The 22,835-nt window shown below is 44.6% G+C and overlaps 1 protein-coding gene across 5 annotated transcripts in view; it reads right to left on the reverse strand.

Annotated features, from left to right (window-relative positions):
* The window catches only part of LOC111867624 (3-phosphoinositide-dependent protein kinase 1), a 190,787-nt gene that overhangs the window by 35,045 nt on the left and 132,907 nt on the right, over positions 1 to 22,835 (reverse strand). For 2 of the 5 annotated variants that reach the window (XM_033752729.1, XM_033752731.1), the window contains exon 1: positions 18,552 to 18,650. The exons of the other annotated variants lie outside the window; for them this stretch is intronic. In XM_033752729.1, the coding sequence (XP_033608620.1) occupies positions 18,552 to 18,635 (84 nt within the window). In that variant the 5' untranslated portion in view covers positions 18,636 to 18,650. Of the gene's footprint in view, positions 1 to 18,551; positions 18,651 to 22,835 lie in introns of those variants that run through there. 5 annotated transcript variants of the gene reach the window in all.

The raw sequence follows: 22,835 nt of genomic DNA on the forward strand, positions 1-22,835 counted from the left end.
CTGCGCTATCTGAAACCGCTTTACAAGGCAGATACAAATTATATTACATATCCCTAACATTTGGTAAAAACAAGAAGCTGTCCCTACGCTTAATCAACCAATTAAGAACTACGCCATAAAGGCGTATGGGGAATGGAGGTATAGCTCCAGCATTCATGACCTCGGCACTAGATGGGAGTGATCAGTTTCATGTCCCTGCCGCTTTACCCCAGGGGAAAGAGTCCCAAGCATCCACTGCACAGGAGACCTTGGTGGGCCCCAGAGCAGGTAGAGCCTCTGCAGAGTATGTAAAAGTCTTTTGTCCCCTCCAGGAGTAGAACCCCGGCAGTCCAGCCTGTAGCCAGTCGCTATACCGAGTGAGCTATCCCTGCTCACCTTTTCCCTGACAGATTCAAGCCATTATTACAATTTGGAAGACTTTTTGAAATTACTAGAAACAGACGAATTTGTGGGAAACGAATACATTTACGCTCAACTATGGTAAAGTAAAGGTCAAGCTATCCCTGTAACAGGCCCTGAAGGCCCATAGGGCTGTGAGACGTCGAGGTTCCCACATTTTGTCTTGAGAATCGGCTCACAGATGGCAGTGAGACTGTCAATGCGCCGGCCGCCCTTTACCCCTAGAAATATTCCTGGTACTCGTTTCTGTTAGAGGCTTAGTCGACCTCAGGGCTATAGTGCGGCTGGAAGGATTAGGTAAACTGAAGAAAAAATATCCAATGACCACATCGGTACTTGAACCCGCGACTATCAGACTAGTAGCATGGTGCCTGAACCAACTAGGCTACCGCGTGAGCCATGATCAACTATGGCTAGGAACCATACAGTTAACACACAAATTACAAGGAAGTTGACGTAGTAGCATATTAAAAATAAACCTGCAGTCGTTGCGCAACACTTTCAAGTACAAAGACTAAAATGGCGACGTAATTGTTTTCTAGGGCGAAAACTGAATTCCGTCCTGTTACGCAAAAGTGAATCATGGGTCTCCTGAAGAAAAGAAAAAAAAACTGCAGGTGGGCGATCGCCCACTTCATGTAAAACTATGCTGCACGTCACTTCGACCCCACAAACCAGAATACTTCGCCGTCTCTTCGGTTTATGGATAATGACGTCACATTGTATCTCACTCTGATGAGCATGAGATCAGTGGATGGATCGACACTTTTCTATCGTCTGAGCGTGACTTGCTGAAACGTCAAGGTAAGTCGATGTGCCTGCCGACAATAGGCACCGCCACAACTATTTTTATGGTTCACTGGAAAAGGGGGGTGGGGAGGTGTCCCAGTCGAAAGTGGCATACCAAAACGTCACTCAAGCTGAACACCAATTTCTAACAAAATCCACAACGTTCGTAGCTACAACGCAATTTTTCTAGGTAAAGGTAAAGTTATCCCTCGGTGGCGTAGATGACTGGGCCGGAAGGTCGCGTGTTAGGATTCCCGATTAGCTCATTGGATTTCTTAATTTACCTAATCCTTCCAGCGGCGCTACGGCCCTGGGGTCGACTCATCCTCTAACAGAACTGAGTACCAGGAATCGTCCTGGGGGTAAAGGGCGGCCGACGCGTAAGGCTAACAAACTTACCGCCATCTGTGAGCCGATTGTCTAGAGAAAATGTGGGAGCCTCGACGTCTCACAACCCTATGGGCCTTCACGGCCTGTTAGAGGAAAAGCTTTACCTCTCTCTACCTTAACAAATTAAGTAACACCTTATGAAGACGTATGGATGGGCCGCGCCATAGCTCAAGCTGTTAGTCGCTGGATTCCCATCGCGGCGGCCCAGGTTCGATCCCGGGTCTCGCCAAGTGGAATTTGTGGTGGACAATGTGGCGCTGGGGCAGGTTTTCTCCGAGTACTTCGGTTTCCCCTGCCAATTTTCATTCCACCAACTGCTCCACAATCACCCTCACCTATCATCTGGGGCTGGTACAACAGGCCATAAGGGGCCGCAGTACAAGAGACTTAGACCCACCCCATTAGGAATAATAAAAAAAGACGTATGGATGTAGGTGCGTGGTCTGTTTCAGGCCCACCGCTTTACCCTCGATATCCAGTGTAGAAGAGGTCTGCTGGTCCCCAGAGCAGGTCTGCGTTACGTTGAAAATTCTCTTGCCTCTGCCGAGAATCGAATGCCGATTGGTAGAAAACAGAAAACGTTTCTAGATGAAGATACCAAGAGATGGGACTGCCAGGATACAAGAAAGATTAATTTATAGACGATCTATCAAAATTACATTCCGGTCTATACAACCGAGATTAATGGCCATGGAGATCCGTTGCGCTGACTACGCGACACCCGCTATCCGCTAAAGTTGGCTGTCGCTCGGTCGGTACAGTTCGCTTGCGGATTAAAGGCACGGAGTTTGTATTGTTTTTTCAACTACAGTGGTTACTTTATAGCATCCAAAGAAGAGGTTACTAATGCTTAACTGGGTCGGATACTATGAAGGCGACTATATCACATGTCTGGGGATAGCAAGGAAAACCACAAAAATCCATATCACAACAATCTGTTTCTTTGGCGACCATCAAACCCAAGAGTTGCCAAATATGAAGCTTACCAACCACTCAACAAAGTAAGAAAAGGGGTTAACACGTGTATGGATTCTCCCAGAATGAGATCCCAGCAGAAAACAAAAACCAGTTCCGGAAGTTAGGGGACAATATACCCGTAATATCCGCACCCATCTATGCGTGGGATACATCCAGTCTGTTATGTAACGAGACACACATATCGTTCACAAACGAAATTCACGCAGCTTAGAACTGCACAGCCGGTTCACAAAGAAGCAATGGCAGCGTCTGGAACGAAACCCTAGTATAGCCCTTGTCTTCATCCACATACAAAGTCTCTATAGAAAATGTGACATGAAAAGTGGGACAACTTCCACTGCATTGTGCGCCGTAATGTACAGGTTGGGCCAACGTCCGATTAAACATCATACACTGAAATTCAAGCACCTTTCTCTTTCCATCATCTGGACATGTGCGTCTCCCCTCCTGTTCTGAAAAGGCCGGAATCGCTTCCAGCCGGAGCGCCAAATGCACCAGCCAAAATGGGCGTGTTTATGAATCGTGTACTGTGAATAACAGCAATATCTTCACCGCTCTCACGCCTAACAAACCTTCTGTTCGTAAACAAGCATGCGGTAGCGAAGTTGGTGGAGGCACTACTCTACAAGCCGCAAGGTAGCGAGTTCGATTCTCGACGAGGTAACTGGATTTTCAATTGACCTACTCCTTCCAGCCTCACCATGGCCCTGGGATCGACTCAGTGTCTATCAGAAATGAGTACCAGGAATCTTCCGGGGGGCAAAGGGCGGCCAGCTCATAGTACTGACAAACTTACCGCCATCTATGAGTCGATTGTCTAGCAAATGTGGGAGCCTCAACATCTCACAATCCTATGGGCCTCCACGGCCTGTTACAGGGATAGTTCTACCTTACCTATTAAGTCATTTAACCTCCAAACAAATGAACTGGTAATAAAAGAATAAAATGGAATGGACATATCGAGTGGATAGATGATAACAGACCAGTCAGACGAGTAAGACACTGGATACCACACGGAAAGGAGGAACTTGGAAAAACCAAGAATGATGTGGCACAATGCTATCAACCCGGAAAACTGAACTAAACAGATGCGCAGAGCTACAAAGCTTCAAGGAGGCAAAAAAGGGCCAGAAGACTGCTACATAATAAATTACATAAAAGGGCTGCAAATCCAACGGAACTTGATGTGGGTTGTGGCACGGTGCAGTCTGATGGTTACATATGTTTCGGTGGAACGTGCTGCTTCCCTCTTCTGGGCAGAATATTAAATTGAAAGTGGCACAAAGTTATTCTTCTACACGTATATAAGGGGGAAAACCAGAGCCGGGGTTGTGGGCCGATCCATGGCAGACGGTGACACCTAATGGTCATGTAGAAGGAAACGCAAGCGGCGGGAACAGTGGGTAACAGAGGCTCAAAAGAAACATAAATAATATCGAGAAAACCAAATGAAGTCACTGGGTGAAGAGAAAGGTATAAAAATGCGAGAGGGCAAATGTCCGACGGAACGACGTAAAGAAGAGTAAAAAAAAAAAAGGAAGAGAGAAACAAGATAGATAAGGGGTTGGAGGGTAAGACAGCAAGGAAACAGTACGCCTGTATATGGACGTTTGCGGGCAAAGCCAAACGGCAAAAGTTATGAAGCGAACACATACGGCTGAGGAAGAGAGAGAGACGAAAGCAGGAAACAGGTAGCTGGAGGAAGAGAAAAATGGTATAAAGGGAATGCAAATCATTCTTTTAACATCCACAGGAAGGCGTCCTTGAAGTTGGCATACCAAATCTTGGCATCTTATAATTGTGTGTTGTTTCATACAGGTGTGAGGCCTGATCTTTCACTCAAACGTAATAAGCACATGAGACAACGAAACATACGGAACAGATGTGAAAAGAGGAATGGACAACAATGAAATTAGCCATTTAGCAAACTCGTAAGGTTATATTTTCGCAGCAGTGAACAGTCTTACCCACGGGTAGCCATCTGCCACACTACCCGAGATCATGGCACGCGGTAGCGTAGTTGGGTCAGGCACTATAGTACAAGCTGGAATGTCGCGGGTTCGATTCCCGATTAGCTCACTGGATTTTTCAATTTACCTCATTTTTCCAGCCGCACTATGTCCCTGGGGTCGACTTAGCCTCTAACAGAAATGAGTACCAGGAATCTTCCTGAAGGGTAAGGGGCGGCTAGCGCGTAAGTCTCACAACTTCACTGCCATTTGTGAGCAGACTGTCTAGAAAATGTGGTACCCTCGAAGTCTCACTATCCTATGGGCCTCCACTGTCTGTCACAGGGGAAAGCTTTGCGAGACATCATGACCCAACATAATATAAACATTAAAATCTGTAATTGAGAAATGAGATGTGAAATGTGGGCTAGAACTGAGACAAGGCCCAACGGTGGACCTTTGTGAACTCGACGATAAATCCTCACGCTTGCCCTCTACTTCGTCAGGCAAGTCCATGTATGTAAAGCTGAAACTGTCCGTGTGCTTAATTAAGCACTATGGCATGGAGACACATGGGGGAGTGAGGGTATAGCTCTGCTACTCTTGACCTCGGCACTAGATGTTAGGTGAATGAGCAGGTTCACACCCAGGAAATCGCCACCGGTACCCACTGGACAGGAGGCTGGGTGAGCCCCAGAGCCGGTATAGAGGCTGTGAAGTAGAGAAAAATGTCTTGCCCTTGCCGGAAGTCGAACCCCAGCCGTCCAGCCCGTAGGTAAATCGACACAGCTATCCCACCGCGCTCAGAACAGGTTCAAAGGGTGGGCAATGTACCACGGAAGTATAGAGCCGTGTTGCGTGCAGAACTCGTCCAAGGGGTTGAAGGACATTAATTCGAAAGCGTCATTATACCGACAGATGTCTCCAGAGCACGCGCGTAAAGATCAGTGTCGTAAACAACACCACCAACCGATCTCATGACTGGGTAAGCCATATCATCATCTCATGTGATTCGAAAACAAGATTTTACTAATGCACATTGTTTAACGGTGGGATCTTTTCCGGAGCCCGTCAGAGCCAATTGCGCAATAAAATCCAAGCGGTTAAAATCGGTATATCTAGCTGTGTGTGTGTGGGGGGGGGGGGTTAACCCGCAAATAACATCCTGTCTGCAAGCTCGGACTGCGTCGTTAGCGTTTATAAAGATGGGTGAGGAGGAAGCCCCCATTTCCTATGGCGAGCTCCACTTCCTGTGCAAATTGACATGACCTGTACGCGTACACTTAATGATCACATATGATAAACAACCTACGGGTTTTAAGACCGCGAGGAACTCACACTATAAGCATTTCATAAACAAGCGGGACTGGAAGACGTCACACTTGGAAGCTGGGAAAACATGGCTTGTCGAATGTCGAAATTCTGCGACAGACAGTGTCCTAAGTACCAAAGAAATATCTGATGCTAAAGATGACAAAAAGGTGTTGAAAACCTGTGTCCCATGGTCCCAAAAGACATTCACTTTGTCTGACGCCAAAGATGACAAAACGCACTGAAATGAAATGTGCTGCTACTTGCGGCTTTGAGTCAACATTATAAAACTACCATCCCTCTAAAAAAATACAATAATAAAACTGTCCCTGTACTTAAGTAATTAAGCACTACGCCATGAAGACGTATGGGGGAGTGGATGTATACTATAGCCACATTTTCTTGACCTCGGCACTAGCTGGAGGTGAAAGGTCAGCTTCACGAATTCAACCATAAGAAACCCCCCCCCCCCAAAGAAAATAAATTATGAAAATAAATATTTAAATAGGGCGGGCTATTCCACGCGCCGTGCACCTCAGTGAACATAATCCCGTGGCGAGCGTGAACCCTGCCTCTACCTCAGTTCGCCGTGGATGAATGGTGGGTGTTAATGCTTTACTGTTTTCCTTTCTCATTCCTTCCATCTTCCGTCTCAATTTTTCATTTAATTAAAAAAAAATACTTTAAATTTTACTTATACATGTATTCTTTATGCAGAAAATAGTGAATATACAAAAGCACGTACTTTAAAGGATTATTCAAGGGTAATTCTGACTATACGCGATTTAGTGTTCACGCCCCATCAGAACGTAATAACGGCGAAAGATGCGATCTCGATGTAGCCAATGGCCGTTTTACCGGCTGTGAAACAGAAAAGGTTAGGGTACCACTGTCTTACTGCATGATGAATGTATCAGAATTATGAACAGTTCCTTCACAATTTAAACACTCCTAGGTAAGAGAATTACGATAATCAGGTCACGTGCGAGATTCGAACGCAAAACAAACCAGCAAGAGTGTGCAGTATCAAGTGTTCCGTTACCAGCTCAGCTGAACTGCGGTCTTACCCAACGTACATTGCGGCCTTGCATTATTACTCCCTCTTTGCTATATTTATACACCTCAGTTAATTACAATACAAACCGAAATCTGTTTCAGATAACGTGAACATGCCTGACTATGAAAATATATTAATATATTTAAAAATAACCTCTGGCTAAATATATCTGCAGCTAAAATTTGCATGAACTACATCAGTATACGAAAACACGTATTTAAATTTGATGTTTAGTTTAACATAGATAGAACGAATATCTGTGTACAAAATGTGAAGATGCAATAATTTACGAAATGTCACTGTTGAGTAGCTAGGCAACGGCTCCGTAAAAACAATACCGCTGCAACGAACACAGCTAAACAATAGAGGAATTATTGCAGGGGTAGTTTTCTATGCGCTCCGTGTCCTATCAGAGGAGAATCTGTGGGTTTGTGTATCCCTCTATCGTCGCTAGGCAACGGCTCCGTAAAAACGTTACCGCGGCAACGAACACGCGGTTTTATGTACGGTACGTGTCCTATTAGAAGAGAATGCTGGTTTGCGTATCCCCCTATCGTCGCTAGGCAACGGCTCTGTAAACACCTTCTATACGGTCCGAGTCGTATCAAAGTAAGGAAGGCGGTTACTTCTTACCAGAAATTCTTGTTTCATTTGTAACTGCTAAATTTTGACGTTCCCTAAACAGCGTAAAGGAGGCGAGCTGAACGGGCAAGGGCCACAAATGTCAGTCCGGTGCTTCCCGAGCGCTAAGACATCCCTTTGATTGAATACGAGTATACCGAGATACGCAGGCTCAAGGTAAGAGCGTACTGTACGTAAAAGGAGTACTCCGTTTTTCCCTTGTAACTTTTCTTCCAATTATTTTTTTTAATTCGCTTAGTTGGGGGTGGAGTGCAACTGGGTCCACTCAGTACGGTGGCCACTGATGGCCTACTGTACCTGCCCCGGGTGATTATGATGATGGAGAATTTGGCGGAATGAAGATTGACGGGGGAAACCGAAGTACTCGCAGCAAACCTGCCCCAGCGACACTTAGTCCACCACAAATCCGACTTGACCAGACCCGGGATCGAACCCGGGCCACCGCGGTGGGAAGCCAGCGACTAATCGCTTGAGCTATGGCGCGGCCCTTCTAATTGTTTACTCCGGTAAGTAATGAGCGACGCACCAAACGCGAACACAAACTCATATAGCTCTTCGCGTCAAAAAACATCCGTTACACAGTGAAAATGTAACCAAAAGGGGCATATGTCGATGAATTCATGTTTAAACTCACTGGACAAGCTATAATGAATGTTAAGTAGTCGAAATACCTACATGGAATCCGCAGCCGAATTCTATTCCCTGCGTCTTTAATAAAGCAACCGAAATGGTCCACATGTCTGCACTTGCAAGTGCTCTGCGTAAATCGGAACCAATTTTATGTGATACTCCGAATGGTACAAGCATCCAACTCCGATGGGAATTTCTAAAACAGAAAACCACTTTCATTAACATATCTATTCCCACTTCGAGCATAAGGGATCAGTGAAACGTTTCACTTCAGTTTCTTAATCCCATACACAGTCGGTAGGACTCTTTGGACGTGGGAACAGCCTGTTCCAAGGCCTCTACCTACACACAAACACAGAATAAACGCAAACATCCATGCCTCGGGTGGGATTTAAACCCACGATTCCAGTGTTCGAGGGGGCGAAGACATTTCACGCCTAAGACCACGCGGCCACTGGCTTACATTACTACTGCCTTTCGTTGTGAAACAGATTTTCAAACGTTTTACAAACAGCAGTAGAACCTGTCATGTCCTGTGTGATATGATGTTCCATGCCGGTCTTCCGGGACAAGACACAATATAATTTGGTGGATCGGTATCAACGTTTCCGAGGAATTTCCTGCTGCCATCTGCAGTACCCTCCTTCAATATGGAGGAAGCAACTTCCTCCAAAACGTTACAACCTATGAACCGAACTACACTCGTATGTCACGGAAGACCGTAATCTGTTGTATTTTTAGAATATATCTTGCAGTGCAATGTGAAGAAAACGTCTGTTTCCTCCAGAAATGAATCCAACATTGACACCCCTGCCGAACCAAAAAGTTGAAGCAACGTCCCAAGGCTTCTTGGTCCATTCCAAATTCCAACTGACAGCAACAATATAGGCTTCAGACATGAAGAGGATCAATTGCCACACGCTGACGCCGTGCAGTTCTTCCCTTCATGTTATTACGAGGTTAATCGTTGCTGTAATTTCAACAGCCAAAAGTGTCACGATCGTCAAAGCTTCAATCTCATCGAAAAACTATATCTAACTGCGTGAAATCTGGGTTCCTCACAGCGACTGTGAACACTGCTCTCATCTGGTATGTGAAACCATGCAAGCTAGATGTTTGGGGACGCTGCGGAGAAACGGGGTTGGCCAGCCTACATGCGAGAAAACGCGCTGAGGTGGACCCCTGTAACAAGCCATGGAGGCCCATAGGGTTGTGAGACGTCGAGGTTCCAACATTTCCTAGACAATCGTCTCACAGATGGCGGTGAGGTTGTCAGCCTTACGCGCCGGCCGCCCTTTACCCCCATGAAATTTCCTGGTACTCATTCCTGTTAGAGGCTGAGTCGACCCCAGGGCCATAGTGCGACTGGAAGGAGTAGGTCAATTTAAAAATTCAATGGCATCGGGAATCGAACCCGCGACCTACTGACTTGTATCACAGTGCCTCAACCAACTACGCTGCCGCGCCATTTGCACGTAACTTTAACATCTGCCGGGTGTCCACACGGCTTCGAAACAGTGATGCGGAGGTGCATTTTCTGCACGTACAGTCCATGGCATGGTGTGACACAGGGGAGACGTTTTAAATTTTGTACAGAATGTATGTTATCAGTGATAGCGACGACACAGCTTTGCACAACATTTTGCTCATCGCAACTCATATGATAATACAACAGGTCTGACGTCAAACTCGTATGAAGAATAGCAGTAAACACGCAACTGGTTTTGTAGAACACATATTCCCACACCTATACAAACGATTCTCGCAAATATTAACATAAGTAAACGCACTGCTGGACACTACTTCCTGTTTTTGTTCCTTCTCGCTTTCGGTCTACCCAGAAAATCTCTTTTGCAACTTGTAAAAATACATTATGAGTTCCCCCCTTCAGTGTAGGTTACTATTCAAGAAAATACAAAGGCATTTGTGTCCATAAGACACCCTCGTGGCTAGCAGTCTTAGATGGAATGACAGAAAGCTTTCAACAAGCTAACAGTCGCTCAGCTAGCCAAGAAATTCGCTTTTATGGAACACATAGTTTCGGGTTCATGACCTCTTACTCTGGGCCCAAGGAACCATGGCCATATAAGAACCTCACTCCCATTTTCTTGGTGACATTCATTTTAATGCTATTCTCTCATCTCTGTTCTGTTCTTGTCTTCTTCCCTTCCGATGTCCTACTTTACAGCATTAAAACAAAAAGAAATATTAGCAACACTACGTGCACAGCAATATGGGATAGCGCAGTCGGTATAGTAACTGGCTACGGGATGGACAAGAAGTTTCAGTTCGAGTCCCGGTGGGGTCAAGAATTTTCTCCACCGGCTCTGAGGCCCACCCAGCCTCCTATCCAATGGGTACCGGGTGCTATTTCCACGAAGGTAAAGGCGGCCGGGGTGTGAAGTTGACCACTCATCTCCAACCAGTGCCGAGGTCAAGAAAATGTGGATCTATACATCCACTCCTCTATACGCCTTCGCGGCACAGTGCTTAATCTGTTAAGCACAGACGTACACAGACAGACTAGACTCATCTGGCTCAAGATAAGGACCAGTGACCAGCTCTAATGAACACGGTAATTTAAGCGGGGATCCAACAAATGGCGGGAAACTCCTGGACTAGCTGGCAGACAAAATGTATTCACCACTTGAGCGCCAGTCAACTTCTCAAGAGGGACTGCTTCTTGGAGGCTATATCGGAAGCATGGCATTTCCTTCGTTGGAGAGAACGCAATCAGACTCCAACCCTAATAAATATCAGCTAACAAATATTTATAAAAATAACTGTAAAGACGCGTTGGATGTCTTGGGTTCGCGGCCGATCCCACGTGTAAAAGACCAGCTGCGCAAAGGACTGCTTCAGAACTTCTGAAAGAACAAGCCACAACGCCAACAAGGTTACAGAAGAAGTGTCACTGAAGTGGCAAAATCACTTCACATTTCTAAGCATAAACTGCTTCAAACAAGTTGTGCCGTGACTTCAAACTTCACAATAAAATTTCTTGAACTATGAGTACGCTATGTGGATATTCATGTGCAACTTTTGAATGTTTTGCAAACATGACATATTCTTCCTACATTGTTTCCTCTCTTCAACCACACTCTACTCTACAAAACAAACATGGGGAAAAATTCCAAGTGTTTAGATATATTCCTTCGTGTCTACGGGGGAGGGGGGGCATGCGGTAGCAAAGTTGGTTGAGGCACTATGCTACAAGCAGTAAGGTGGCGGGTTGGAGTCCCGCTGAGGTGGATTTTTTCAATTTAACTAATCTTTCCAGCCGCACTACGACCCCGAGGGTCGAGTCAGACTAACACACGAGTACCATGAATCTTCCTTGGGGTTAAATGGCGGCCGGCGCGTAAGGCTGACAACCTCACTACTATCTGTGAGCCGATTGTCTAGAAAATGTGGGAGTCTCGACGTCTNAGAGAAAACGTGGGAGCCTCGACGTTTCACAGTTCTATGGACCTTCACGGCCTGTTACAGGTATAGCTTTATCTATGTTTCCTACCATCGTGTCTACACCTAGACCACGCTAAGTGTGTAACTGCTGACAAATCAAGTAATTAAAAGAAATAAGACGTCCAGGTTGGACCCCAAATCAGATGTGATTATTCTGGGGCCCAACAAGAGCAACATTCAATCATGAACAAAATTTTACCTTCAGAATTATCCTTATTATCTACTATTAACCACTTTCTCCGAATCCCTGGGACGGTTCGTCTGAAGAGCGCGTAACAGCAGAATACACTAGTGGCCCGGTTCCTACTCAGTTCATGATTTCACGCGACCAACAAAATCAGTGAATGTCGAAACGACCGACAGGTCTATACAGGGTGTTTCACGACTTTAGGGAATAACTGCAGGACGTGATTTCCTAGGTCTTTGTGATCAAAAAAGTACATACAGAAATGTGTCCGATTTTGGACGGTTACGGAGTTATGACCGTTTTTTCATTCCCGTACACGCCCTCGTGTGAACCGCGTCTGTCAGCTGGCGGGTCGCTATTTTTAGCCAGCTACAGACAAGTGTTCTCCTTATCTTGACACTTGAGATGTACCTAAGGCGGGGAGGGTTGGTATGTCCGGCGCGGTTCACAACCGAGCGGCAGCCTGTGTTGCGGCTGGCGGTGGCGTTTTCGAAAATCAGCTTTAAGCACCAATAAATTCAAATTAAAGGTAATTTCACGAAGTTAACTTTACATTCATACTTTAAATGCATCATGTATTATGCTGGTTTATTATTTTGTTCCGTTTATTGTCAGTAATCCTTACCTTCTATTCTGAGTTTAAACGGTCATAACTCCGTAACCGTCCAAAATCGGACACATATTTATATGAACTTTTTTGATCACAAAGACTTAGGAAATCACCTCCTGCAGTTATGCCCTAAGTGGTGAAACACCATGTATTTCTTTTTAATGCTAGGGGGGCGGGACTAAGTCCCTTGTACTGCGGCCACTTCTGGCCTATTGTACAAGCCCCAGATGATAGGTGAGGGTGATTGTGGAGGAATTGGTGGACTGAAGACTGGCAGGGGGAAACCGAAGTACTCGGAGAAAACCTGCCCCAGCGCCACTTTGTCCAGGGCAAATGTCACTTGACCAGACCCGAGATCGAACCCGGGCCGCCGCGGTGGGAAGCCAGCGACTAACCTCTTGAGCTATGGCGCGTCCTTAATACCAAATTAATAGGATATATAACTATGGCGTCCACGAACCATGCGCAAACAACTCATCAAAAGAGAAACAAGAATTTAACCGTGGAAAAAAACAGACCTGAACAAACAGGAAATATTTAACACACAATTGAAAGTGCGTCAGAACAAGTGTCACGCGCTTGTCAAAATATATCGCGCATACATTCAAACTGTATTTAGTACCCACGAACTCCTACTCCATGCGTATCGTATACGTCTTCCACGCAACACAATGTGTTATCGGATATCTTCCCCCAAACACTTGGACATTGTTGGATACATAAACTGCGAGTTTATTTGCGGTTTATCACGTGCGTCACAAAATAAAACCAGACTCAAAACAGTATATTCTACCTTAGCAATGGCCCGCTTTGCTCGAATATGCGGGCTAATGACGCTTCACCGACGTCATCACCAGATAATTATCAAAGAGATTACGTTTGAGTGGAGCAAAACAACGAGCAACCAGCGCCTTCACGTCGCCAGGTCATCTTGCAGAATATAGTAACCATCCAATGCCCTAACAAACACACATCGTGACGAAACTGCTCTATTCTCGGCAACAATACCACAACAAGAAAGTTATCAAGACTTACAACAATAACCCTGTTGCTTATTTACAATTACATGCATGAATTATAAATGTTACAAATTACACTACTATTATTCACAAAAAATGGTAAAGTTATCCCTGTGCCTAACTTAGCAAGCACTACGCCATGAAGGCATATGGAGGAGTGGATGTATAGCCCCACTTTTTCCTGACCTCGGTGATAGTAGGTGGTCGTCAGCTTCACGCACCGGCCGATTGAGCCCCGGAAAAATAGCCCCCTGTGCCCATGGGATAGGAGGCTGAGTGGATCCCAGAACCGATCTGGACGACATGGAGAAATTAAAATTCTTAACCCTACGGGACTCAAACTTCGACCCCTCGGTCGTCCAGCCGGCAGCCAGTCGCTATACCGACTGCGCTAACCCAGCTTCCAATACAATTAAGGTAAATTTCTGTAACAGTTCGACGATTTCTTGTAACGCTACCCCATTTAAAACAGGTCTACAATATCCCAGACACGAAAGCACAGACTTTCTATTTTGAAATCGCCTACTTTTTGAGTGTTATACATCTGCCACGTGGAAGTATTCACTTTCCATGTTATTTTATATTCCATCAGTGCGATATGGAAACCTTCACAACGCGTACAAACTTTTAATGAATATTTCAGTCGTCTACTACGAAACGTACACACGATGTATTTTACATCAGCTTCTGAATTATGTTAACATCTACCACATGGGAGTTCTTACTTTCAGTTTATGTTTAGTCAGCATGAAGGCACTATTGCGGTGTAAAAGGCAAAATGGTAAAACTGTCCCTGCTCTTAATTAATTAAGCACCATGCCATGAAGACGTGTGTGGGAGTGGAGGTATAGCTTCACCATTCTTGACCTCGGCAATAGTTGGAGGTGAGTGGTCAGCTTCACGCCCCGGCCGCTTTAACCCCGGTACCAACTGAATAGCTGGCTCTGCTTTCAAGCGTCTAGCGTGTGGAAGTACTTCCAAAGGTTTAGGACAAGTCAGTGGGTTCTAGAATATTTGAGACACATCACGACAAGTCAGCGAATGCGTTTACTTTTGTTTGAAGCATGTGGATTTAAAATACTAGATTTGCATGCCAAAGAAATGTTCATGGTGTTATTATCAATTATACTGTTCATTGACAGAAAAAAACAACTGAGCAGCCGACCCGAGATACCGAAGTGAATCTGTAAAGCTGTATATGTCCACGCAATCAGGCTTAGTCTGTGGATGAAATAACAGCAATTTACAGGAACTAAATTGTGATACATCCCGCAATTCAACAATTTCTTCAACTGAACTTGAAACAATGCGACACGAACACACACCTTACCTTTAGGTGGGTGGGGGATGTAAGCACCCCAGCTGTAACGTTCGTCTTCGAATTTCGTATCGTCAAAAATACTCTGAATAATTACAAAACAAACTCCGTGGCTTTAGTCCGCAACGCGAACTACACGACCGAGCGAATGTGGCTTGTCGGAGAAATTACTGCCAACCTTTGCGGATAGAGGGTGCCGCGTGGTCAGCGCAACGGTTCCCCACGGCCGTTAATCTCGGTTTTCTAGACCGGAGCCGCTATTTCCTTGAAACAGCTCCTCAATTCTCATCACAAGGCGGAGTGGACTCCGTTCCAGACCCATTACTTGTCAGAAAATATGGTAGCGCCGAGAATCGAACCCGGGACCTCTGGATCTGTGGCCAGGAACTGACAACTAGACTACAGAGAGGGTCATGAAAAGAAAACCTGAAATTTAACAATAATTTTGCAACACATATTTAATATAAAATCAGATTGATAATTCCGACCCCCCCCCCGGTTAATCTTACCCATAAAAATCAAAACACTGCTGCACTGGATGTGAGATAAGTCCTGTACTAAAGCTCAAAGTCACGAAAAGACGCATAACATTCGTGAGGAATATACTGAATTTCTTGTAGGCATTCTATTCTATGATTTATGTTTCTGGTATACAGAATATTCGAAAGCTAGCTCGGGGAAAATATTGTAACCTCTGCCTCGCTATTGTTTTCTGCCCATCAGCCAGTTAAACACATGTCATTCTAGCTTTGAACAGTCACATATAAAACATTACCAAGGCTACAAAGCAATAAAACTGTTTCCTCCGCATTAATTTCGTGTCAGGCTTATGCAATAGGCAAATTGCCTCACAAACTGGCCTTCCGGATGTAGAGAGTTGGATAAATTGATACTTAACGATCCAACAGTCCAGTATGGAAGGGATAACAACAGTTTACGTAACATTTATTAAAAATATTGTTTGAAAGAAAACTAACCTTGAAGTCTAAAGTTATAATAACAGCTGTAAGATTTCGTAAAAAGGCAAATGTGCCGTATAAGCCATAACATAAGGCGAATCCTATTTTTTCCCAACGAGATCATCATAAAGAAACGTTTTCTAAGGCAAAACTGAGAATGCCATTTAGGTCTGAGGGCTGCAAACAAAAATATGTAAAACTATGGCATTAAGAAACGACAAATTCAAAATTTAATATCTTAAGTGTTTGAAACATGAAGTTGCTTAGCAACGGTAAGGGTGGCCATAAACAAATAGGAGGGTTACAAAGACGGACACACATCCACACCGTAAGGCGATCTAATCAGCCTCTATTTATTTTAATACGATAATTCAATCCGCTGATATGGAATAACTGGAATTTCTACAGTGATTCAAAACACGTCACTCTGACGGTTTGATTGTCTGTCCCTTCGTATCCATTTTCGTCAAAAGACGAACTCATATCGGCGTTACATGCACTATGACATGAACTTTGCTAACTACAGCACAGTTCCTGAAGTGTCAGCCCAGTGCATTTACTTCGGAAAACTTAACGAGGTCATTTTGTTTGAATCTGAATCCCAAATCTCTCGCACATTATATATGTTAAACGGCCACCACAGCAAATGTACACTCGCTTTTAATGTTTACAATTAAACCTTTATTTCGCTACATGTTTCGGTCACATAGGACCACAGTCATTGAATTACTACTATGGATCCATACTAGTGCAATGTATCATACTCGTACTATGTGATAAAATAAATTTTGCCTCAAGTTGGTATTAAGTATACAAAATAAAGAAATATATAAGATGTATCTACTGTGTATTAAAAGTGTACACAAGTATGTTGATTATATTACGATTATTAAAAGTTATTGAGAGATTAAGAGTATATATGCCAAACTAATTGTGAGGTTCAGGAGCTACAGTGTATTATTAGACATATTATCCAATTTGTGGATACTTGTTGTCAGAAGCAGCCACGTAATGAACCCAGGACGTGAAGCCCAGGGGTAAGGTTGTTACGAATGTGTGATGTTTTGGGTACGCGCATTTCCCGATAAGGATTGTGTTATAATGTGATCATTAATTAACACGATGTATTCGTTTTCTAGTCTGAGCGTGTATACAGGTATGTTACATACTACACTGCGCACTGGTTCGATGTAGACTACACTACTCAGCACATGGCATATGTAATTCAGGGCCGCGCCATAACTCAAGCGTTTAGTCGCTGCCTTCCCACCGCGGAGGCCCGGGTTTGATCCCGGGCCTGCTCAAGTGGGATTTGTGGTGGACAGAGTGGCGCTGTGGCCAGGTTTTCTCGAGTACTTTGGTTTCCCTTGGCAATATTCATTCCACCAAATGCTCCACAATCACCCGGGGCAGGTACAATAGGCCAGAAGTGGCCGCAGTATAAGGGACCTAGTCCCACCCCACTAACAATAAAAAAATTGTATATATGTAATTCGACCTTCCCAAACTGAACTCTTTAGCTGCAAACAAATGTCTTATGTCACATATAAGAATTCCTTCGGAAATCATCTTATGCGTATGACCAAATGCTCACCTTTCATCGCGAGCGTCAGTTAATCTTACGCAGTCACGGAACGAATACATAATGTACTGACAATATACAACGTCCTCGCAATTTCCTCTGTATGCAGGATATCGGGTGTATTAAAAAAGTTCTCACCGGTTTGTGACGTAATCACAACTACAGAGGAAGTCAATACGAAGCATAATAGCTTACGCAATAAATCAGCATAGTAAAGAGGGGACCATCTCCCAGGGCCGCGCGTTGTACAGCTGTAAGTAACCGGGAGACTTAGGGAATTAGGCAGGGCAGTATTTCCCATGCCCAGAGCAAAGACATGTAAAGCAAGCGAAGCGACGCAGGAAAAGCGCAGCTCTTAACACATCCCATTACGTAAGCAATGACGCTCATATTTTCCAATTCGTGACGCGCCAAGATACTGTACTGCACCAAAATTACAAGTTATATAGAAAAAGTAAATTTGTCCCTGTGCTTAACTAATTAAGCACTACGCCATGAAAGGCGTATGGGGGAGTGGATGTACAGATCCACATTTTCTTGACCTCGGCATTAGTTGGAGGTGAGTGGTCAGCTTCACGCCCCGGCCGCTTTGTTCCCGGTAAATATTGGATAGGAAGTTGGGTGAACCCGAGCCGGTCTGGACAATTTGGAGAAAACTGACATTACCGGGACTAGAACTCCAGCTCGTCGCAAGGCCTCTACCTAAACACATACACATTTTTCTTTTCCTTGGCACTACAGCCCCAGTGGGCCTAGGCCTACCTCCATGAACTTCCCCGTTCACTTCAGTTTTTCTAGATGTTACACATTCGGTAGGACTCCTTGGGCGGGTGATCAGCTAGTCGCAAGGCCTCTACCTGTACACAAACACATAAAAACATACACAAACTAAACATCCATGCCCTGAGTGGGATTCGAACCCACGATCAAGGTTTCCAGGCGAGCGAAGACAGTACATGCCTTAGACCGCTCGGCTACCGTGACCGACAAACACATACCGAACATATATTCCTTGTGTGGGATTCGAACCCACGATCCAGGCTTCTGAGAGAGCGATGACAGTCCATGCCTTAGACCGCTCGGCTAACGTGACCGGCTATTCGATTATTAGAATATTAATTTATTTAGTTAAATTACTGCGGGCCAGTGCAGAAAATCATCTAATGCTGAAAGATTCTGAGTTATGTAAAATTAGTTTAGATCCTATTTTTGGGAGTAACTGATATACATCATGAAAATGACCTTGATTTCGGACTAGTAACTTACATAACATGTGCAGAGTTGCACTGAAATCCCGGAGAGGAGGTAGGTGACTGGCTGTCCTTCAACCTGCTCTGCTGTTGTGATCATTGTCCAAAAGTCCCAATGGCTGCGTACAGATCCGCATTTCTCGCTACAGAAATCAAGGTCTGTCATACGGTACACAGAATGCAGTACAGAGATGTTGTTAGCCTTGGTCTTTCGTCAACTGCCTCTCTTACTGGGCAACTTGATCTTCAATCAGAAGATGAGGCTGACGTGTGCTTTCGGACAAACATCTAACTGCGCATCCTACAGATTTACAACTACGCAAACCGGCCACAGTCCAACCTTCGTGACTCAAGACCACTAATACGCTATATACTTTCTTTTTTAATTCGCTTAGTGGGGGGTGGAGCCCAACTGGGTCCACTCGGCACGGCGGCCACTGATTGGCCTATTGTAGCCTGCCCCGGGTGATTATGATGATGGAGAATTTGGTGGAATGAAGATTGGCAGGGGAAACCGAAATGCTCGGAGAAAACCCGCCACAGCGCCACTTTGTCCACCACAAATCCCACTTGACCAGACCCGAGATCGAACACGGGTCGCCGCGGTGGGAAGCCACCGAGTAACCCTCTTGGGCTATGGCGCGGCCACGCTATATACTTACTCATGTAGCTGAGCCTTTCTTGAGGAGCCGAAAATTCTGCAGCTACTCAAGAATTTCCAAACATTTTATGGAACCCGTAAGTTCACTACCGTGTTCCCAAGAGCCCTTCACTGGTTGCTAACCTGAGCCAGATCAATCCAATCCATACCATCCCATCCTATCTAAGATCCATTTTAATACTGTTCACCCGCCTACGTCTTGGTCTTCCCAGGGGCCTCTTTCCTTCTGGTTTTCCCACCAATATCCTATATGCATTCCTCTTGTCCCCCATTCGTGCTACATACCTTGCCCACCTCATTCTCCTTGATATATACTTAACAGACATTAAGTGGAAAATTACAGATGTATCGTCCTTGACCTCAACAATTCTGTGGAAAAAAAAATAAACACTACGGGGAAATTTCTGCGGAAATCGAACCCGATTATCTGAGCAGAAGCTTAATCAGTATAATGACGGAGACGCTCTGGCAATTCTGAGTTTCTCACAGTTTACCTGTCACCACTACCAGGACGACCCACCGAGGAAGGTTCGGTTGCAAAGAAAAGCGTGCTGTACGCTCGACGTCATTGTTGTCGAGTGAAAGTCCTAAGCGGCAACAAAACATATCCCCATCACCCACCTGGCTTCTTCGGGTGGGGGGGGGCAGTTTAAAACGAGGCAGATGTCTTCCAGACAACACGTGGACAAACTGTTGCATGTCTACGTTACTGGAACTGCTCACTTCCCAAAAAAACTGCCCATTAAAACTGTAGTCCGCTTGCCACATATTAAAACACACACACACAAAGATGGCGATGTTGTTGAACCTGAGGGCTGAGCAGGTGGGCCAGAAGATAGTTAAGAATGAGGGCAGGTGGTAAGTATTCAAGCAGGTGGTGGAGTGCAGGAGCAGATGGGCCGCCGACGCGGGGTCTTCTGGAGTATTACAATTTTTTTATATATTCTGACTCCAAAAGGTTATATCCTCCAGGTGTCACATCGGAAGAGCGGTTAATGATCTTATTTAATAAGGTCAGGTAGGTCAAATTCGAAGGACACTGTGGTTTTATAGATTTCGTAGTTTAACTACTAGCGCTTCTTGAAGCAGCAGTCTCTCTGGTCTGTTTGCCTGAAATGAGACCTACAGACAGAGCAGGGCTCCTTGGACGGGGGATCAGCCCATCGCAACACCGATACGTGTGTACAACACAAACACAGAAAAAAACGCATCGAGTGGGATTCCAACCCATGATCCAGCGTTCGAGTGAGCAAGGCATTTCTTGCCTCAGGACGCGCGGCGACTGTGACCGGCCAGTTGTACTGCAGCCAAATACCAACATGTACGGGTATGCAGGTTTAAATGCTGATACTTCTCTCCCCCACCCTGCTTAAGGGTCACACAGTATGATAGCAGAGGTTTTCATGCTTGTTAATATCCAGGCTGTGTTCTTCTCGGTACTCTTGTAAGTGGTTACCGACGTTTCGGAGAAACCTTATACCTCCAATTTTAAGTTAAATCTGAAGATCACGCAGCAGGATCCTTCTACTCGAACACACGGTGTCATAACCCTGAGGATGGCCAGGTTTAACGTTAGATTCGTATGTGAATAGCAAAGGAGAGAAAGAGAAACAGGTGAGGGGAAAATGGGGCTTTCAACGCGTATACCTATTGCTAGGCAACGACTTTGTAAATACATTCCCGTGAAGCGTACGCATGAAACAGGTGGACGTCAATTGCTAGTGAACGGCCCAGTAAACACGCCTGCTTAACAATAATGGTATTGTGTGGTTCGCGCCGAGGGATTATAGAAGAACACACGGGATCTGACATAAGACAGACCCGTCCTCTTGTCGGAGAGGGCGCCCCACAATAACAAGACTGTATCATAAGCCCCATATGGGGCTCGACACCAAGATTTAGTGACTGACCGTCAATCGCAATATGACTTTGACTTTGCACGCTTATTCGAACTGAACTGTTATTTACTTCATGTGTATGAATGAGGATCAAGTGTGCGGTCACAGCATTGCAACTTGTTCTCAATCAAAAAACACAACACTTCACATTTATGTGATTGTAAACAGCGGCGAAGGGTGAAAACAACTGCACTTGCAGGGTCATAACGCCGTGTAGTCCGGTAAAGTCCAGCAAACGTTTCGGAGAACATATCGTGTGCATTTTCAGTGTCTAAGTCATGCAAACAAAGATGACGAAGCTGGCCTCAACCAGAGCAAAATCACATGAAGGAAAACGCCTCGTCTGACGTCACGAACTTACGAATGCACAGTTCATATCACGCCTTCATAACAAAGGTTTCCAGGAAGTGCGCGCTAATGGATATTTTCAGATGTCCCAAAACAAAAAGTTACACGAAGGTGATATGGAAAGCGAGAAAGGAGTCAGTACGGTGGCCTATATAAAATAGCTACTTGCCGTCCTTTGAAGGTCGACAGGCGGACTTGGGGGCAAACAGAGGTGGGCGTTGTTTCTTAAATAATAACTACAGGAAGGCGGAGAAACAATCAATCTAAATTTAGATCATACGAACTACAGTACAGCGGTATTTCCGTAGGGTTTTACATGAGTCGACGCTCAAATATGGACACAGTACGTCATGACCAGGGCCCTGATTTTGATGACTTGTCATCTTTTTTTTCCTTGTATCCTATGTGATGCTCTTAAATATATAAATCTCGGATATGAGCTTGGGGGTATTATTTTGGACTTTTAAGGGTATTTCTTGTCATTTTTGGCCATTTTAGGGAATTTTTCTTCATATGTTTTCTAAATTGTGAATAACATGGAAGCGAAGTGTTCTTTCTTTTCTCCTTTAGGTAATTTTTCTGGATTTTTTCGGTCATTTCATAGGCCTTTTTTTTTACTATTTTCAAGTCGCCAAAATCCGGGCCCTGCATATTACATTTCTGGGTCGTATTTTAGGTCATTTTTTAAATATTTTCAGGTCATCAAAATCCGGGCCCTGGTCATGATACATGCGTACATTTCGATCATATGAACTTCAGCACAAAAATGTTCCCACAAGATCTTACATGAGACACAGCAAAACCATGGACGGAGGATATCGTGACGCATGCGTAGCTGAACTACAAATGGCCGCAAAAGAGCGCGACGACTAGAAACATGGGAGCACGGCGAACAAGTGAACAGCGCAGTGGTATCCCAAAAAAAGAAAAATCTCCTGATGAGGTCCCATGTGAAGCCGAAACATGCAGTAAAACTAAAAACAATACATGTAAAACTAGAGACGTGTCAGAAATTTTGATAATCACTTTTAATGTATAATATACGCTTTTAGTGTCCTATTGACATTTTAATGATTTTAACATCATAAAGTATTAAAATACATTCTCAGTGAGTGACATATTCTTAATGTCTTTACTGACGTGTACTTTGATAAATAAAGATAATACCATAAGGCTTCTCCCATACGTAACATGAACTGATGAACGTTCCGACACGGTAACAAACGGCGGTAACATAATGAGATTCAAACCAAAAAGGCTGAGATGCACTTGTCCAAAACACAACGCCTTGAAGGCGTACAAAGGGCAAAGAGATGACATTTCACGTAATCAGGACCCGAGGAGAGTGAGCAGTTTCAAGCTACGGCAACTTTAAAGGCAAAATGTACTAAAA

This window comes from Cryptotermes secundus, unplaced genomic scaffold (assembly GCF_002891405.2).
Source record: "Cryptotermes secundus unplaced genomic scaffold, Csec_1.0 scaffold548, whole genome shotgun sequence".
Lineage (NCBI taxonomy): Eukaryota > Metazoa > Arthropoda > Insecta > Blattodea > Kalotermitidae > Cryptotermes > Cryptotermes secundus.